Source organism: Asterias rubens, chromosome 8 (assembly GCF_902459465.1).
Source record: "Asterias rubens chromosome 8, eAstRub1.3, whole genome shotgun sequence".
In the NCBI taxonomy this organism is placed as follows: Eukaryota; Metazoa; Echinodermata; class Asteroidea; order Forcipulatida; family Asteriidae; genus Asterias; species Asterias rubens.
This window is the reverse complement of record NC_047069.1, coordinates 1,262,395-1,280,856: the sequence shown is the minus strand read 5'-3', so window position 1 is coordinate 1,280,856 and position 18,462 is coordinate 1,262,395. Positions and strand designations below refer to the sequence as shown.

General features: G+C 41.3%; 1 protein-coding gene across 1 annotated transcript in view; it reads left to right on the top strand.

The window, feature by feature from the left end:
• The first annotated feature begins 296 nt into the window (after positions 1 to 296).
• Positions 297 to 18,462, top strand: part of LOC117293472 (Krueppel-like factor 12) — a 30,394-nt gene continuing 12,228 nt past the window's right edge. The window contains exons 1-4 of the mRNA XM_033775820.1: positions 297 to 479; positions 7,079 to 7,150; positions 16,302 to 16,416; positions 18,272 to 18,434. Coding sequence (XP_033631711.1) covers positions 297 to 479; positions 7,079 to 7,150; positions 16,302 to 16,416; positions 18,272 to 18,434 — 533 coding nt within the window. The remainder of the gene's footprint in view (positions 480 to 7,078; positions 7,151 to 16,301; positions 16,417 to 18,271; positions 18,435 to 18,462) is intronic.

Here is an 18,462-nt window from a genome sequence, read left to right as displayed (position 1 = left end):
TTGGTCAGGCTTGAGTGTCTATGAGGTACATAGTTGAGTAATGGTCCATCACCCTCCCTCACACTACGGTGAGCTTTGAAGCGTGCGCAACACCACCACTAGTCCGAAGACGAACCCCACTGAATTATACTGTAGCTGGCTGAAAATCATAAGTCACGTCCAACGGATGAGCCACCCGAGAAAAGGAAAAAATATAGATGGCTACTGTCAACGCTTCTCTCTCACTCCTTCTGTCTATTTATAAAAACATGAGCTGGCCTGGTTGCAATGGGTCCTGCATGTGGCATTAGTCAGCAATGTGGCACGCTGGTTGGTCTTGGTACCCGGGCTCATGGGGCACGTTTCCTGGCTCGGGAGCTACTGCGTTCAACTCCACGACTGATGTCGGCTGTTGTCTTAGCCTCCACTACCAGAGGCTCTGTAAAATCACCTGCTCCAAGTTGGCGGCAGAGCAGTGTAGCGTCGAGCAAACTTCACGGGTGAGTACTAAAAGTTTTCTTGAGAGAGAGTAATCCAAATTTGGTTGACAAGTGCTAAGGAACTTTTATGAAACACCCTGTCTGGCTGTTGCATTTACAAGTTTAGGGTGAGTACTATTAGTAATCTTTGGTAGAGGGAGTATTCCCAAACACTGTTTTTGATTAACATGTGCTAAGGAACCTGTACGAGACACCCTGTCTGGCCTGGCTGTAGGGTTTACAAGTCGGGGGGGGTGAGTATCGAAGAATGTAGAGGGATTAATCCCAAACCCTATTTTGATTAAGTGCTATGGAACTTCTCTGAGACTGCTGGGCTGTTGTGTTTACAAGTTTAGGGTAAGTACTTGAAGTTATCTTCGAGGAAATAAGGGTAGGGACCAAACCAAACACCTTTGTTTGATTCACAAGTGCTATGGAACTTCTACGAGACTGCCTGGCTGTTGTGTTTACAAGTTGAGGGTGAGTACTAAAAGATATATTTAGAGAAAGAGTGTAGAGTATTCCAAACAGCGTTTTTGATTTATAAACAAGCGATAAGTCTACCCAGGCTGTAGGCCTTACAAGTCGGGGTGAGTACTTAAAATTATCTTTGGAGAAACGAGACTATAGGGACCAATCCAAACACCTTTTTTGATCAACAAGTGGTAAGGAACTTGTACGAGACACCCTGTCTTCCCTGGCTGTTGCGTTTACAAGTTGGGGGTGGGTACCGAAAGTAATCTTCAGAGTAAGAGTGTGGAGGGATTAATCCCAAAACCTATTTTGATAAAGTTCTATGGAACTTCTACGAGACTGCCGGGCTGTTGTGTTTACAAGCTAAGGGTAAGTACTTAAAGTTATCTTCGAGGAAACGAGGGTATAGGGACCAAACCTAACACCTTTTTTTGATTCACAAGTGCTATGGAACTTCTCTGAGACTGCCTGGCTGTTGTGTTTACAAGTTTAGGTTGAGTTCTAAAAGACATTTTCAGAGAAAGACGGTAGACTTATCCAAACACCTTTTTTTATTAACAAGTGCTAAGGAACATGTACGAGACACCCTGTCTACCCTGGCTGTAGGATTTACAAGTCGGGGGGGGGGGGGGGGGGGGAGGTACTCTTCAGAGTAATCTTCAGAGATCTTCCTCTGGTAGAGGGATTAATCCCAACACTTTCTTTGAAAGTGCTAAGGCACTTGTACGAGACGCCCTGTCTGCTACACTGGCTGTTGCGTTATACAAGTTGACAACTTCCAATCGTAGTAACTCCCTGTAATGCACTTGTACATGTTGTAGGATTCAAATTTTGACTGATTGGCAGTTCCTGTAATTAGCAAAAGTTGTTCCTCGGACAGGACGTTCCAATATTTGGGTCATACCATAACATAAATTTTCACCTCCTATCTCGGACGATACCTGTAAACTTTCGTTTTCATACCACTGTTGTGAACCACGCAGGTAAGTTCAAAACTTGCATCAGACATTGCTCAACTTCTTTAAACTGCATGTAAGGAAAGTTTTTGGTGGCACTTTGGATCTCTTAAAGCCATTGGACACTTTCGGTAAACAATATATAAATAAAATAAATTAACAAACCTGCACTTTGGATCTCTTAAAGCCATTGGACACTTTCGGTAAACAATATATAAATACAATAAAATAACAAACCTGTAAAAATTTAGGCTCAATCGGTCATCGGAGTCGGGAGAAAATAACGGCAAAACCCACCCTTGTTTCCGCACGTTTCCCCGTGTCATGACATGTGTTTAAAATAAATTCTTTATTCTCGATATATCGATTATTGATACTGTTGTAATGTTTTCTCAAAAAGTAAAGCATTTCATGGAATAATACTTCAAAAGAAGTCTTTAACCGTTACCTTCTGTAAACCCTGTAAGTTATTTGTAAATTTTGTGTTTCTGTTCTGAAAGTGTCCAATGGCTTTAGTAGGGTTTGTAAAACAGGTTCACTTGCAGGCTTAGTTAATCACCATCGAGATGAACACTGCACAACAAGCTTGTGAAAGCTTCTGGTAACTAACTTTTACCAAAAAACATCAGTGGAAGTGTAGTTTGAATGCGGTGATAAGCAGTGTAACGAAATTCGGCCCAGATAAGAATTATTAACTTGATGCACAAAAGTGGTTATAACAAATTGTGAAGTGTTTTAGTTCTATAAAGCGAGATAAGTTCTCAACAGAATATAATCTACCCAGAAAGACTAAACATTCATGTGTTATCACAAACCTGAAACCGTGTTAGCCAGGTAGCAATTTTTGTGAAGTTTGTTTGTGTTTATAAAAGCAAGTTTTTGTGATTTTGGAAACTCGATGAAGACAGGGCTATGAGCTTTGAGGAAACCTGCCTCTGCTGATGAGTTCAAGGCTAGAAAGTTTTAAACTGGCTGATGTTAGACATTTCCAAATCTGTCTTGAGGAAGGGGGTATCTGTTTTATCTCAATATTTCAAATGGTCTGTTTCTCGAAACTCGGTCCCAGAAGTTCCTGAAGTTCCAAAACTCATGGGGTCACATGAAGGTTTCTCAGGCCTACATTTCTGAGAGCACTATTTGTAGACTCTGTTATGGGCTCTCTCTCTCTCTCTCTCACTTTGGGCACATTCAGTACAAGCTGGGGTGCATGAATGATGTCAAAGAGGTGTAGATTCACATTAAGTGAATCTGAGTTTTCATCTTCTTATTTGCTACGAGAAATACTGTTTATCTCATAGTTTACATGTGGCTTGTCAGAGTCCACTTCACTTGATGACTTCTGTTATATGATTAGGTACAGTATTGTTAATAATGGGGTAAAAACTTAAAATGTTCAGTTTAGGCAACATATATACCTATTAGCTTGCAACTGTGATCTGAACTGGACAAGTTTGAGGTGATTATGTTTCATTTTGAAGAAGACATGGAAAGTAGTTCATGGTCTTGCCCCAGTGCGTATAAGGGCCATGTCACACCGGGCAATTTCCATGCAACCTGTTCCAGGCAATCTAAACGAAGAAAAGCCATTCACAATGAAGGTTTTTCTTATATAGCCCCTTTCACACGACGAGAGCAATTTAGCAAGGGTCCCTTGCTAAATTGTGGCATGGTTGTAAGATTTTACAAAATGCACCTCGTGGGAAAGGACAATAAATTTTGGAGTGTCCAGGGTCCCTTGACAAAATCTTACACTAGCGGAAGTTTTGACCAAAGACGTGGGCTACATCATCGTGTGAAAGGAATCCTTGTTTATTGAACGACGTCCTAGGTGAAAATGCCCATACAGTGCATGCTATTGTGGGTGCTATCTTGTCCAACTAAGGTGATCAGGATTACCAATTCGTCATATTACTCTTATGTCGCACAAGGGTTGTTAGTTTTTTAACTTTGCAGTGGGAAAGCTCACAAAATCAGTCACACACGGTGATAACAAATAAACAACCCACGCTCGTAAATTTTGTAGCAAGGGACCCTGGCTACATTTTGGCCGTGTGAAAGGGGATTAAGACAACACTTGACATCTCCACATGTTTAACATTTTTTCTTTACTTTGCTCAGTTGATAAACGCCTCGGAATAGACAACTTGAATGATGGCGCTGTACAAATGCCTGATGATTGATTGATTGATTGATTGATTGATAGTACATAAGAGGTTTTCCCCCCAAATACACTTGATTCCTTTTTATAAAACTGTAACATTGCGTGTCGAGTTTATGATGAAACTGTCTCTACATCGGTTATGACTTAAAATGTTATAACAAGATTTGCTTTTCCTTCCTCTAAGATGTAAGTACGACACTGTTTTCCTGTCAACAGTAACTAACTATGCACACAAGTTTCCCTGTGACTTTTGTGGTTTCAAAAGAAAAAAACACCAGGCAACTGTTCTACGCAGAAGAGATCAAAATCGCACCCCTCTATTCATTGTGTTTATAACATACATTAGGATGTGGTTAGTAAGAGACTTTAAGCTGACACAACAGCTGTCGAGGAACTCTGAGTCTCGGACAAGTTGACACAATTCATCTGGAGAAGGGGAATGCGGAACATTTCTTTGTTGTTTCTTGGGAGTTGGCCGAGAAAGGAGGGTGGGGTGTTGTGGGGTGACTTTTTATCTGCGAGTGTACGTTGTGATGGAGGATTTTTGAAATTTAGTTGTAATTTCCCTTTTTCCAGCTACATATTTGAGTGTTCTGTGAAAGCATCTTCTGCCAACTCTTACTGATTCTGCGGAAAGTTCTCTTAAAATGAAAGGATCGTTCCATGTTGTGACGAACACATTTGTAAATCACCAAATGGAGTATGTAAACTTTGTACCTACATTGTATTATAATAACAAATTCTTTTATGGTCCAGTAACCCATCCTTTCATACTAAACATCCTTTGTCCTCGCCACTTCACTCCTATTGGTTCATAGCCACCATTTGTTTCTGAAATAGAAACTTTGATTGGCTGTAATTTTCCCGCTTCTTTCTGGATCCTTCCCTTAATCCCTTTCCCCTCTCTTTTTCTATAAATGGATATGTATTTGTTTGTACTTGTTTTATGCCTCTGAAGAAGGTCCGGTTTGGATCGAAAGCTAAGGCCATCTACCCTATTCATTATAATAACAAATTGTTATATACATTGTTGCGCATTTCACAATAAACCGTATCAATGCGCTTTACATTAGTCCCCTGGTCATTGGGCCAATAAACATCCCTTTAATCTTTCTCAGCTCCCAATAGGGAGTATACAGCCCTGAGCTGCCGTGGCGCTCCGAAGGCTTTTTCATTCACATTATCAACCACTACCCTCGCAGGTACCCATTTATACCCCTGGGTGAAGAGAAGCAATTATAGTAAAGTATCTTGCTCAAGGACACAAGTGTCACGATCGGGATTCAAACCCACACTCCGGTGACTTAGCATCAGAACTTTAATTTGATGGTCTTAACCACTAGGCCGTGACACTCTATTTTGTTGAATATCATTCTAAATATTGTCATGATTGTTGGACAAAATCTCCCTGATTGTAAGATGCAATTGTTTGCAGCTCTGTAAAACGAATAGTGCAAAATGGGCTGGTAGTATGTTAACATTCAAACGCTTTCTTTTCTCTAGATTTGTTGTTCTGTAGTGGAAGTTTGTTTGTGTACTTGTTCTACGTTTTTGTTTAAATGGTGCAAACAAACAAGACTCAAGATTTCTAACTTTTCAACAGACCATGCAAGTTTGCATATATGCGCAGACTTGCATAGTCTGTTAAAAAAACTGGAAATCTTAAGTCTTGTTTCCATGCTTGATCTTACCATGGAGGAAGAAACCTTACTTAGTTGTTTACATGTAGATTGTCAATAAGATGAGTAAGCTAATTTGAATCTATCACAGTCAAATTTGCAATAAGCAGTTTCTTGAAATGGAGCCTAAGCTGTGTGTGTGTTTTTTTCATGTTTTTTTTGTGTGTGATCGTCAATATTGTGTGCTTACATGTAGAAGGTTGAGATAGGATCCCCTGTAGGAAGTGTAATATGACTTCCCGGACTAGGCGCCAGTACGGGATGTAGTCATACAGATTGAGTACATATCACCCCCATGGGGGTCGCAGTTACAGCTAACTCGCAATGAAATAATAACCTGTACAGATCAATCCCAATGCATCTTCAATAGGAAGGTATGACATTGCTCTTTTTTTGTGTGTACACTGTACATGTAATTCTGTAATTGTACATGAATCTTATCTCAAGAACTACATGTATTAGAGTAACAAGTTATGGATGTGTTGCAGGCCTGTATGCTTTGTTGTTATAGGGGCAAGGGCACCAAGGCATTTTCTCCTTTGTAAACAGTCTATGAGGGAATTGTAAAGTTCCACTGGAGCATTTCAAGGGCACCAAGGCAATGAGCAGGGGGCATCGAGGCAATCGCCTTTGTTGCCTCCGTGAAGTATCATGCCGTATGTTGTGCAGTATACACTGTGTATGGTGCCCTATTCGTTTAGAGACCCGGGCCAAGTTTCATAGAGCTCAGTGCTAAACAAAATTGCTTAGCAGTAATGAGCAGGATACCAGTATACGATTGTTGCATGCTGTGACGAGGTCCATGGCGTTCGCCTCGGGTGCCATTTTCCCCTGAGGGTATACAAAACCCACGGACCCCAAATCACGGCATGCAACAGTTGATTATTCCTCTTCTCAAAGTTATGTTGTCATCTTCAAACATTATTTACGATGAGTATGCATAGTTTTATAAGCAGACGAACAGTTGTTCAAATAAGAAACTATTCTTCACTATTCCCTCGAACCCGCCACCGTTTCGTACTAAGTGCTGGAAATCAACCAACGCTGGGAACGATCAAGGTAATGTACACCGGTTAGCAAACCTCATGTTACCCTCCGCTCTGTGCAGCCATGGTACATGCGTTGTTGTTGCACGTCACATGATTGGTTCTCGACCGATCAAACATCATAACTTGTTACTGAGGTATAACAATCACAAATGGTACATGACGTGACATGGTGTTCTAAAACAATGTACGTCATGTTTTGTAAAAACCAGTTTCCGTTGAAGCAAGGATAAGGGATTTTGATTTGTCAGACTGATTTTTTAAATGCTCTCTTTTTTTCTGTTCTTTTTTGTTTTGTTTCTAGCAGTACAAAGACGACGTATCAGGACAGCACGATGGGGTCATAGTCTACAGAGGAATCAGAAGCAAGCACAAGGTAAATATTCCCCATAAAGGGGTCAGAGGTCAAGCTTACTTAGCTTACTTGGCTCACTTGGGTCCATAGAGTTATATTATAAGAACTAGGATTAATCCTATCTCGAGTTAGGACGAGTAACTCATCCTAACTTAGGGTCTGCATGCTACAGTGCAGGGTTGGGACTCGTCCTAAGTCCTAAGATTAACCTTAAGTTCGGAAGAGTTTGGTGAAATCGACGGCTGTGTCCTTAAGCAAGGCACTTAACCATGATGCTTCGTCCTTTCGAATGGGACATTCAGCTGTTGGTCCCGTGTGTTGTGTAACTCTTGTAAAAGAACCCCCTGCACTTATCAAAAAGAGGAGGAGTTCGCCCCAGTGTTCCTGATTTCATCGGCAGCATACTGTGCCGCAGCACCTTGTAAACCATTACATGGTGTTAAAGGCAGTGGACACTATTGGTAATTGTCAAAGACCAGTCTTCTCTCTTGGTGTATCTCAACATATGTATAAAATAACAAACCTGTGAAAATTTGAGCTCAATCGGTCATCGAACTTGCAAGATAATAATGAAAGAAAAAAAACACCCTTGTCACACGAAGTTGTGTGCATTTAGATGGTTGATTTTGAGACCTCAAGTTCTAAAACTGAGGTCTCGAAATCACATTTGTGGAAAATTACTTCTTTCTCGAAAACTATGGCACTTCAGAGGGAGCCGTTTCTCACAATGTTTTATACCACCAACCTCTCCCCATTACTCGTCACCAAGAAAGGTTTTATGCTAATAATTATTTTGAGTAATTACCAATAGTGTCCACTGCCTTTAAAGTACTAGGCCTCATACTCCAAACTGAGCTCCACATACCTTTGCAGGAAAAATACTAAGCGCTTTGAAATGCCCCAGGGGTGTGATAAATCACTGTATAAGAACTTGGTATTATTATTAATATTATCAAGTACATTGGTGTGTGACAGGATTGGTGCTCATTTTTTGCAAACTGTATGAACAATGTAAGCTTAATTTTTTCGGCTTAGTGGCTTTAAAATTAGTTTACAGAACAGCAACTAAAGAAATTAAGAAGCAATGCTGTGTTCTGTTTAGAAACCTTCCTTTTGGAAGCATGTCATGTTAAGGAACTCTCAAACTTAGGATATGATATTTCCCGATGGACTAATATAAGAAATGTGTTTCTAATACGGAAGTATAGTCTTTCAACAAGGCACTTAGATATCTGGGTCATTTTTCATAGAGCACAGAAAGTAGCTTAGCACAGTAACATTTTGCTTACAGGCATAAGGGGCCAATTTCGTAGAGTTGCTTAAGCAAAAGACGAAGCTTAAGCACGAAAATAGCTTGCTTATTGTACACATGTTACTGGCAGAAATGTCATGCCATATACATTGCTTGTGACTGGTATTTAGCTGTTGTTCACTTAGCATAACAATTGAGTGGAGTCTTGGCCGGTAATCTGATTTTACTAAGCAAGGATTTTTTTTGCTTAAGCAAAATTTTGTGCTTAAGCAGCTCTATGAAATTGGGCCAAGGTTACCAGCCAAACTACCATAGAACTAGGTCAGGTGCCTAGTTCTTAATGGCATTCCCAAATAGAAACTTATGTGTTAGTTCAGGGAACCATACCGTCTAGGAGTTTTGTGTGGCCAAATATTTAGACTGAACTAATATATTGCAAATGATTTTGTGCACTCAATTTGTGCACAGTGCATGTACTAACAAGAGGGTATAAACAGAGACAAATGACACTAAAAAAATTATCAAAATCTCCCTTTTTTTTAAAAGTTATTTTGTAATCCCTGATTCCTGACCTTCGTCCTACCTTAGAATCATAAGATTCGAATTTGATGTACTTGTATGTCCGCATTGTAAAATTTGCTTATTTATGCTTTATGCAACAAAACTCACTGAGATTATTGTTCCTGAAGAAAACACTTGTTGTTTTTCGTTGGTTTTGGCAGCTTCAAAACTACAGATTTGTAGCGCCACTTTTACTTAGAAACTGAACAGATTCCCGCCGTAATTTCTGCTAATTGCTCGCTCCATCCCTTTTAAGTGTTTGATTCCTATCCATCAATTTACAGGCCCAACAGCTGAGACAATACATATCCTCAGAGCCAATGAAGATGGATAGAATCAGCAGTCGTGACTAATAAATTAGATTCTCATTTCTTTACACAACACCCCCCCCCCCCCCTCGATCCCCCTCCCCCTTTCAAATTGAAACTCTTAGAGGTCATGTCCTGTGTACATGCATTACACAAAACTGCCAAGGCTGCATAGCCATTGCGTTATATTCTACTACCGCGAAGTAGATTTTCCAGGAATTTGGGAAACTTCTTAGTTCTGAAAAGAACCATTTTGTTTACACTTTGTTTTAAAAGAATTTTCCTGTCCTTTTTTGGTTAATGAACATTTACTCATGTATCCAACAGTTACCATTGAATTTTTGGTGCTCAGAATGGCTTATATGGAGAAAGGTCTGTCTTAAAGACACCCCACCTCCAATCCCCGCCCCCACCCTACCCCTCTTCAAGAACATGTTTGGGAGATTTCTCAGTTCTGAGAAGAACTGTCCTGCTTTTTCTTTGAAAAAAAAAAACCCTGTCCTGTTCTTTTCTTGGTTATTGTAAATTTAGTACTTATCTATCAATAGTTTTTCTCATTGAATTTTGGATGTTCAGAATCGCTTATGAAAAAGGGTTCGTTCTTAAGACTCCCCCACCCCAATCCCCGCCCCCACCCTACCCCTATTCAAGAACATGTTTGGGAGATTTCTCAGTTCTGAGAAGAACTGTCCTGCTTTTTCTTGAAGAAAAAAAGACCTGTCCTGTTCTTTTCTTGGTTATTGTAAATTTAGTACTTATCTATCAATAGTTTTTCTCATTGAATTTTGGATGCTCAGAATCGCTTATGAAAAAGGGTTCGTTCTTAAGACTCCCCCCCCCCAATCGCCGCCTCCCCCCTCCCCCCCCCCCAATCGCCGCCTCCCCCTCCCCCCTCCCCTTCAAGAACATGTTGAGGAGTACTGAATCTTCGCAGCAACTCAACTTCACTTATCAATTATCTTGACATGACCAGCCTTAGGGCCCCAGGAAAAAGGATATTGTTTACAGGACAAGAGTGTAGAGGCGCAAGTCATAACACCATAGAGTACATTTCCTGCAACCTGTCCGACTCCACGTCCCAGTTTTGAAGAAGTTTTGAGTCGCCATAGAAGAGAAGGAGTCGTGTTAATCTTTTTGGAGGAGGAAGTTTTGAGAAAGTTGATATTGCATCGCCTCTTTTTTACGAGTGGAGGGTTGGGAAAGAACTCTCCACTTGTCAAAATGGAAAACAAAATGTTGTGACTGCCGAGTGCTTAAAACAGGAACTGCGAGTTTCCTACCCATGGATCCCACCCTTCACCTTGCATCTTGTCTCTCCCCCAGCCATCTTAATCTGCCTTAAATCTCCCCCTTCCTAACTGGCAGGCTGGCAGCCGTACCCCGACGCCACCGCTAGAGTGAAGCAGGAGGGGTAGCCGAGGATTACCGAACCCCCCAGATGCTTACAGGAAATCAAGATGATTTAGCCCTTTTCGCCCCTCTCTGGAGAAGCGTTTAATTTGTTTATCTACATCTTTCAAGTGTAGATGTCTCTCGGGAACATTGGTCTGGTGTTAATTGTGGGCCAGCTTCGGAGGAAACTCGGGTGAATAGGCCACTAGGTAATAAGCAAATCTGTTTTGCTTTTACAAAGTGCAAGGATATTTTTGGTGTGGCAAAGACGCGCATCCAAACATTGTCAAGGTCACATTGAGTATGAATTAAAATACTTGTAGGGGTAGTACGGCGGAGCTGTGTCGTGGATAGTTTCAGAGCTGGGCTCAAGAATAAATCCGAATTGACAAACACGCGTTCCAGACTCACTACTATTTATAGGCTTAATTACTTGCCGATGTGATGATTTTTTTGTTTTCTGATTTTTTTTTCCCTTTCTCGGCGAGGCTCTGCAGCTGGTCTTAGAATCTCAAGTAAATTAGCCCCCTGGAAGCCGTTTATTAGCCACTACCTTGTGAAGAACGTCATTCACTCACGTCCTAACAAAGATGATTATGGTTTTGGACACATCGAGAAAACGTCGCTTCTGATTTAGGTCAAGGATTTTGACAACTTTGAGAAATGAGATGTCCGTCAAAAAACTTCGGTAGCGGAGGAAAGAAATGTCAGTCAATCAAGTTTTGATGGCTTAATAATAGACATACTTTTGATGACAAGGAGTTGAGCACCGGTCAGTGAGCCCCTTCATTGCGGACCCCTGAATACATTTAAAACCTTTTTTTCTGAAGCCAAGTCTTTTTTATACTTCTGTTCGCTATTGGTGCAACGCACTTAAAATAGCTCAAAATGCGGACTTCATTATGTTGCAGGCCTTGAAATAACCTACATCAGTTCCTGTGGTGCCCTGTGCTTTTGCTGTGGTGCCCTTTGCAAAGTTCCAATACAAACTTAAATTTTCCTCTATGAAGTGCCCCTTACAAGACGAAAAATTGCTGTGCCCCTTCAAGAACGAGATTCAAGATCTCCAGATTCGGCTCGGCCTAGGTTGGCCCCGTGGTTGTTTTTGCAATTGCACGTGCTTTGCGAACGCGCTCAGGGCTTTTTTTGAGAGGACAGAGCCTGAAGCCGAATCCAAAGCCGAAGCCGTGGTTTTGAAAAGGGCCCCAGAAAGGTTCACATTCAAACAGTCGAAGTACTGAGTGTTACCCATGTGCTAATGCTGAAGGTCCCCGAGGCGCTATGTATGAAAAAACATCTCACCTGCCAGAGCTCATCTGACAAACCCTCTCTCTACCTCCCCTCAATTAAAACAAACACACAACAAGAAATCGGCTGTCTACACCTCCCTCATGTGTCCCCTTCGGGTGCCAACATTGCCCCCCTCTCCCCCCCTTGGAGCCCAGCGGGGGGAGCTGGTGATGCTCAGGCGTACAGCATTTATAGCTCCGGTGACAAACACACAGTCAATTCCTCTCACAGGAAATATTCACTTGGGTGTGCGTCACACGCCCCTTTCAGCACAGGATGTTCAGAGTATGTAACCTCGCTTTTCTCTCTTTCTTTCTTTCGTCTTCTTTTTTTCCTTTCCCTTACCCCACATGTGGCCTTAAAGGTGGCGTTCACCTTTTCTAAAAATGTTCTTTATTGCGCCAGTCATGATACTTCACTGAGGCTACGAAGGCGATTGCCTCCATGCCCCCTGGTCATTGCCTTGGTGCCCTTTAAATGCTCCAGTTAATATTCGATTTCCTCATATAAGGTGGCCTTTGTAAAGGAGAAAATGCCTTGGTGCCTTTGCCATTCAAAAACGAAGCATACGGGCCTGCGATCAATACTTTTAAATGTACACAGGTGGTCAACGTGGTCCAGCGGTTACACTGCAGGACTTGCAATCACAAGGTTGTGGGTTCAAATCCTACCAAGCTAACCACTGATTTTACAATGACTAGAATAAATATTGTCGTCTTGTTACCGAGTCACAATTTCTAGATTTGTGGAATTCATAATCATAGACGTTAGACCAATGAATAAGAGAGATTGGCTGTTGGCAGTTAATAATAATAATAATAATAATAATAATAATAATAATAATAATAATAATAATAATAATAATAATAATAATAATAATAATATCGAAGTCTTATATAGCGCACGTATCTACCAAGTAAGGTACTCAAGGCACTGAGTATATACAAACTTTCAGAAAGATAGGTTATTGCAGTGATGGATTCTGAGACCCAATTATGTAGCACTTACATGTATAAGGGTTTACAAGGTGCTACGGCGCATTAAGCAGCCACAACCAGGAACACCGGGGCGAACCCCTTCTCTTTTCGATAAGTGCACTTGGTTCTTTTTATATGTGTTACATAACACATTGGACCAACGGCTTTACGTCCCATCTGAAGGACAAAGCAATGGTTAAGTGTCTTGCTTAAGGACACAAGTGTCACGGCTGGGGATTCGAACCCACACTCTGCTGATCAGAAACACCAGAGTTTGAATTCGATGCTCTTAACCGCTCGGCCACGACACTTCCAGTTAGTTGTTTATATTTTGTGGGAGTTTGCCGAGTTCCCTTGATGAGAAGATGATCTAAACTACTTGCTCAAGAACACAGCCTGGACTTGAACCCACACTTTGCTGATTAGAAACACCAGAGCTTGAGTCGAATGCTGGGGGCACAGAGGCAATTACCTCCCTTGTCTCCATGAACTTTCAAGCCTGCTTAAAGGCAGTGGACACTATCGGTAATTGTCAAAGACTAGCCTTCACAGTTGGTGTATCTCAACATATGCATAAAATAACAAACCTGTGAAAATTTGAGCTCAATAAGTCATCAAAGTTGAGAGTTAATAATGAAAGAAAAAAAACACCCTTGTCACACGAAGTTGTGTGTGTTTGGATGGTTGATTTTGAGACCTCAAGTTCTAAACTTGATGTCTCGAAATCAAATTCGTGGAAAATTACTTCTTTCTTGAAAACTATGGCACTTCAGAGGGAGCTGTTTCTCACAGTGTTTTATACCACCAACCTCTCCCCATTACTTGTCACCAAGAAAGGTTTTATGCTAATGATTATTATGAGTAATTACCAATAGTGTCCACTGCCTTTAAGAAAACCTGGCAATCTGACAAGAGTTAATGTAATGACTACCTATTCAGTACACTGCCTTTAAGCCGCAGTAATTGAATGTACAGGAAGGTTCTTACTGTTGGTTTTGTGAAATTTGATTGATCAGCATTTCGTTGTACAAGCTCAAAGGAGCCGTTCTAGTTCCGATGACTCGTCCACAATTGCTGAGTGGAAATTGCGCTTCTAGACTTAGGTTGTTTTGTATTCTTAAAGGCACTGGACACGTTAGGTAATTTTCAAAGACCAGTGTTCTCACTTGGTGTATCCCAACATATGCATAAAATAACCTGTAAAAATTCGAGCTCAACTGGTCATCGAAAGTTGCAGAGAGAATAATGAAGAAGAAAAAAACATCCTTGTTGCACAAATGTGTGTGCTTTCAGATGCATAATTAGAGGCTCTAGGCCTGAAGTCTTTTCTCACAGTGTTGTTTACTATCACCAGCTCTTCATTACTCGTTACCATCTAAGTTTTTAAGCTAACAATTATTTTGAGTAATTACCAATAGTGTCCTGGGCCTTTAAATCAGAGGTATGTCAAAGAAAAAGTGATCATACATATATGTTTATCATTAAATTGGTCTTCTACCAAAAGTGTGTAGTGTAGAATAAGTCCAAGTTGTCTACTAAACAGCAAGCAGGGTTTGCAGAAATCTTTACCGACATCCTACGTGGACTTTCAGTAAAGATAGTAAAAAATGACTGTTGTGAAGTGCATGTAAATTAAATTACAAAAAAGGTGAAATTTAAGTAGTATTTGAATGAGTCAGTGATGAGTGAGATGCAGCTTGACAGATGAGCACAGGGAGATTGTTCCAAGAAAGATCCTTGGTCATAACACGAAGACCATTTTAAAGGGAGAACATTTAGAGGAGAAAATGTGGTGTGTCATGGCCTAGCGGTTAAGAGCACCGGGCTCTGGTGTTTCTGATCAGCAGAGTGTGGGTTCGAGTCCTGGTTTTGACACCTGTGTCCTTAAGCAAGACACTTAACCATAATGCTTTGTCCTTTCAGATGGGACGTTAAGCCTTGTAAAAAAAAACCAGTGCACTTATCGCTTATCGTAAAGAGACGGGGTTAGCCCCGGTGTTCCTGGTTTGATCCGCAGAATAAAAGCATTGGGCGTGTGATTCCAGCTTTCACCTTGACTATAAATTATGGACTGGTGAAGAAGCTAATGGACTAGTGAAAGGACTAAATGGTTCTGCTGAGGAGTCACTGAAAAAAATTAACGGCAAACCCTGTTCTATATTTTGGATTCCACATTAACTTGTTGTTATTTTTTTAGAAAATTGAACGGTGAAGTAATTTCTGAGAGTGTTTTTAGCTGTGGCCATCTTTCATCAAAGTAAGGAGCATGTTTCCTTCCTCCATGATGCTAGTGAGCTTAACATGATAATTGGCCATGGAAAAATACCAATGACAGCCCCTTAGCAGAAGCACCCTAGTTCCGACGCCCATAGCCCCTGGAATTGATTCATTATAAACTGGGACATAGTAATCAGGCCTCTTGTTGGTCCATTCTTCGCGCCCCGCCCCGCCCCGCCCGCTCAAGTTAGGTAATTGGCAAAAGAAAGAAGCATCAATTCAAAAAGCAACTGGTCCCTCTCATTCCTCCTAATCTTTGGTCTTCTGATTAATGAAAGGCCCTGGGCCCAATTTCATGGCTCTGCTTACCGCCAAATTCTGCGCTTACGATCATGATCCCCCGCTTATATGCAAGCGCCAAATTTCTGCGCTAACCTTGTAAGCCTAGAATGCCTAGTAACGGGGAGTATGCACGCGCAGAAGCAAAAATTCGCTGCTAACCTGTGAAATAGCTACCCGTAAGCACAGAATTCCCTGCTTCCGTAAGCGCCGATTCTGTGCTTACGGTAAGCAGAGCCATGAAATTGGGCCCTGTTCATTCTTCCTGTGGTTGTGAAGCAAACTAAACATTTACAGCGAAAACAGCCGTGTGACGTTGAAATTCCCTTGGCATTCACATTGGCAGGAAGTATGAACCAGGATTTACTGTATGCAGTTTAGGGTGACCGAGTAAAAACACGACTAATTTGAAATGGAATCGTGGAAAAATACTTGTACTACATGTACAAGCACAATCCTACAAGCGTCATACAAGCGCTCTGTTTTTAACAAGCCTGCACCCAAAGTAATCACATTTGGGAGCCAATCAGGGGTGGCTTTCACAAAGGTAGTCCTAACTTAGGACTAGGCCTAGGCAATGCTCAGAGATAGGACCAGTCCTGAGTTACTGGTCCTAACTTAGGACTGGTCCTATCTCTTAGCATTGCCTAGGACTAGTCCTAAGTTAGGACTACCTTTGTGAAAGCCACCCCGGGGGTTAGTGACGAGAGGTATCGGTACGGCGCGCTGCTTATGGTAGCAAGGCTGCCCATGGTAGAGAGGCTGCCGTTGTGTTAATAACATAATTGCACAACTAGCTCATTTCAAGTCTGGTTTCCTTTTCCTTTTCTATCCAGCCTTATATAACAACTCAGCAAGAAGAGGAGTACCAGACCGAACCTGTTGATCTCTCAATGAATGGAATGAGAGGTCATGGCAGTGGCAAGAGGTCATCGGATGCATCTGATATGGGTAAGACGAACAAACATACTTGCAAAGTCGGTATATTCTCGTATTAACCTTTCACCTCTGTTGTCCCCATTTCAATTTCAACCTTAGAGATAAAGCCCTACATAAAAGCCTGCAGCCCATTTCACAAAACGCTAGGGGATTAATTAATCCTATCCCCAGTTACTCGTCCCAACTTAGGATGGGTTCAATGTGTCCTAATGTATATGGTTACGGAACTTAACTTGTCCTACGTCCTAAGATTAATCCCAGAGTTTTGTGAAATCTTGGGTAGGGGCCTTTCTCAAACCTCGGCTTAGGCTCCGTCTCCAGCTTGGGCTCCGTACGCTGTGTACGCAGTGGAAATGCAGAGAGAGTATGAACCAGCCGTCGATTTCACAAAACTCTTCCTAACTTAAGACTAATCTTAGGACTTAGGACGAGTCCCCACCCTGCATTGTAGCATGCAGACCTTAAGATTAACCCTAAGTTAGGACGAGTTACTCGTCCTATTTCGAGATAAGACCAGTCCTAACTCTTTGTGAAATCGACAGCAGCCCTTCAGGCCTATTCATTTTTGGAGCAGCATGTATTTTGCACGCAGTGGTTGAACATCAGGAGAGGGAGCCAGGGCCTAAGTCAAGGTTTGAGAAAGGCCCCTGGAATTACACTGAGACCATGACCTCTGTTGCCCTTGGTCTTGGCCTTAGTGCCCCTCCAAAAGTTTCCTATAGACCTTTCCGGGCGCGCAAGTGTTGAGCACCGCGCGCCATTTGCTGGTTTGTCTTCAGTGCATAGATTGTGCACAAAAAGACACCGTATTTGTTAGTTTTTTCAATAGAGGGCTCTACCAATTTTGTTTCGTCGGATTGGTCTATAGACCTAAAAGTGTTCTATAAATTTAAGTGACCTTTACACAATGAAAATGGCCTTGCCCTCCCAAAGATAGAATTCCGGGCTTGGACATTTGGGTTAAAAGTTGCAGTTTTCTTTGAATAGGGCTTTTCAGCACCTCAGCAAGTAATATTTCTGTGGACACGTACTTTTTCCTAACACAAAACACGATGTCCACAGATTTACATTAAACTTACACAGTTTGCAGATCATGATAGTAGAAAGCTTCCCTTGAAATTTTACTTACTGAGGTGCTGTAGTTTTTGAGAAATGAGTAAAACAATTAATTTTCGTCTCAGTTTTAGCATGTAAAAACGTATTAACCAGTTATGCCATGGTTTGGGTATTAATATCATAACTGGTTAAGGGGATTTTTCATGCTAAAATAATTTTTGTCTTCCTGAGACGAAAATTATTTTGTGACTTGTTTTACTCATTTCTGAAAAACTTAACAAACCTCAGTTAGTAATACTTGAAGGGAAGCTTTCCACTATCATTATCATTCGTCCTGTAAGTTTAATGTAAATCTGTGGACATTGTGTTTTGTGTCGTACAAAACCTAAACCCTTTAAAAAAATTGGTACTATCAAGAAGGCCTGGATTTTATTTAAACAGGGTGAAACAATCAGTAGTTTTAAATTTTAATTTATATTTTAAAACGTGCCTCCCGTATACCCCTTCCCCTACACGTACATGGCACCGATATTTCATGCACAAGTTATTCCTATGGCTTATCTACATTTGCTCTCAGGAAGCCAGCGCCGAATGCTCAAAATGTTTCCACATCAGTTAGAACTTAATCCATCACTGTAAAAGTCTTATCTTTTACTGTAGGTTTTTCATGTACATCCGAAAGGAACAAGCCATTCATTTCCCGCCTTAAACTTGATACACCAAGATAAGACATTGTCACACTGATATAGCGATACGAGAACCATTGTTTCAATTAAGCCTTGTTTCCTTTTCTTTCCTTCCGTCAATCAAGATGATGGTCCAGTCGACCTTAAGAAGAGACCCAGTACAATTGTAGCCCCCTCGCCTGTCCAACGGAGGCCAGGGCATGAGGAAGATGACCGGCCGACCGTCACGCTTGAGAGCATCACGAAAAGCGGGGAAGGTGCACTCATCAAAGTTGCTCAAGCGGCAGAGTAAGTTGATCATGAAAATGAAATTTAC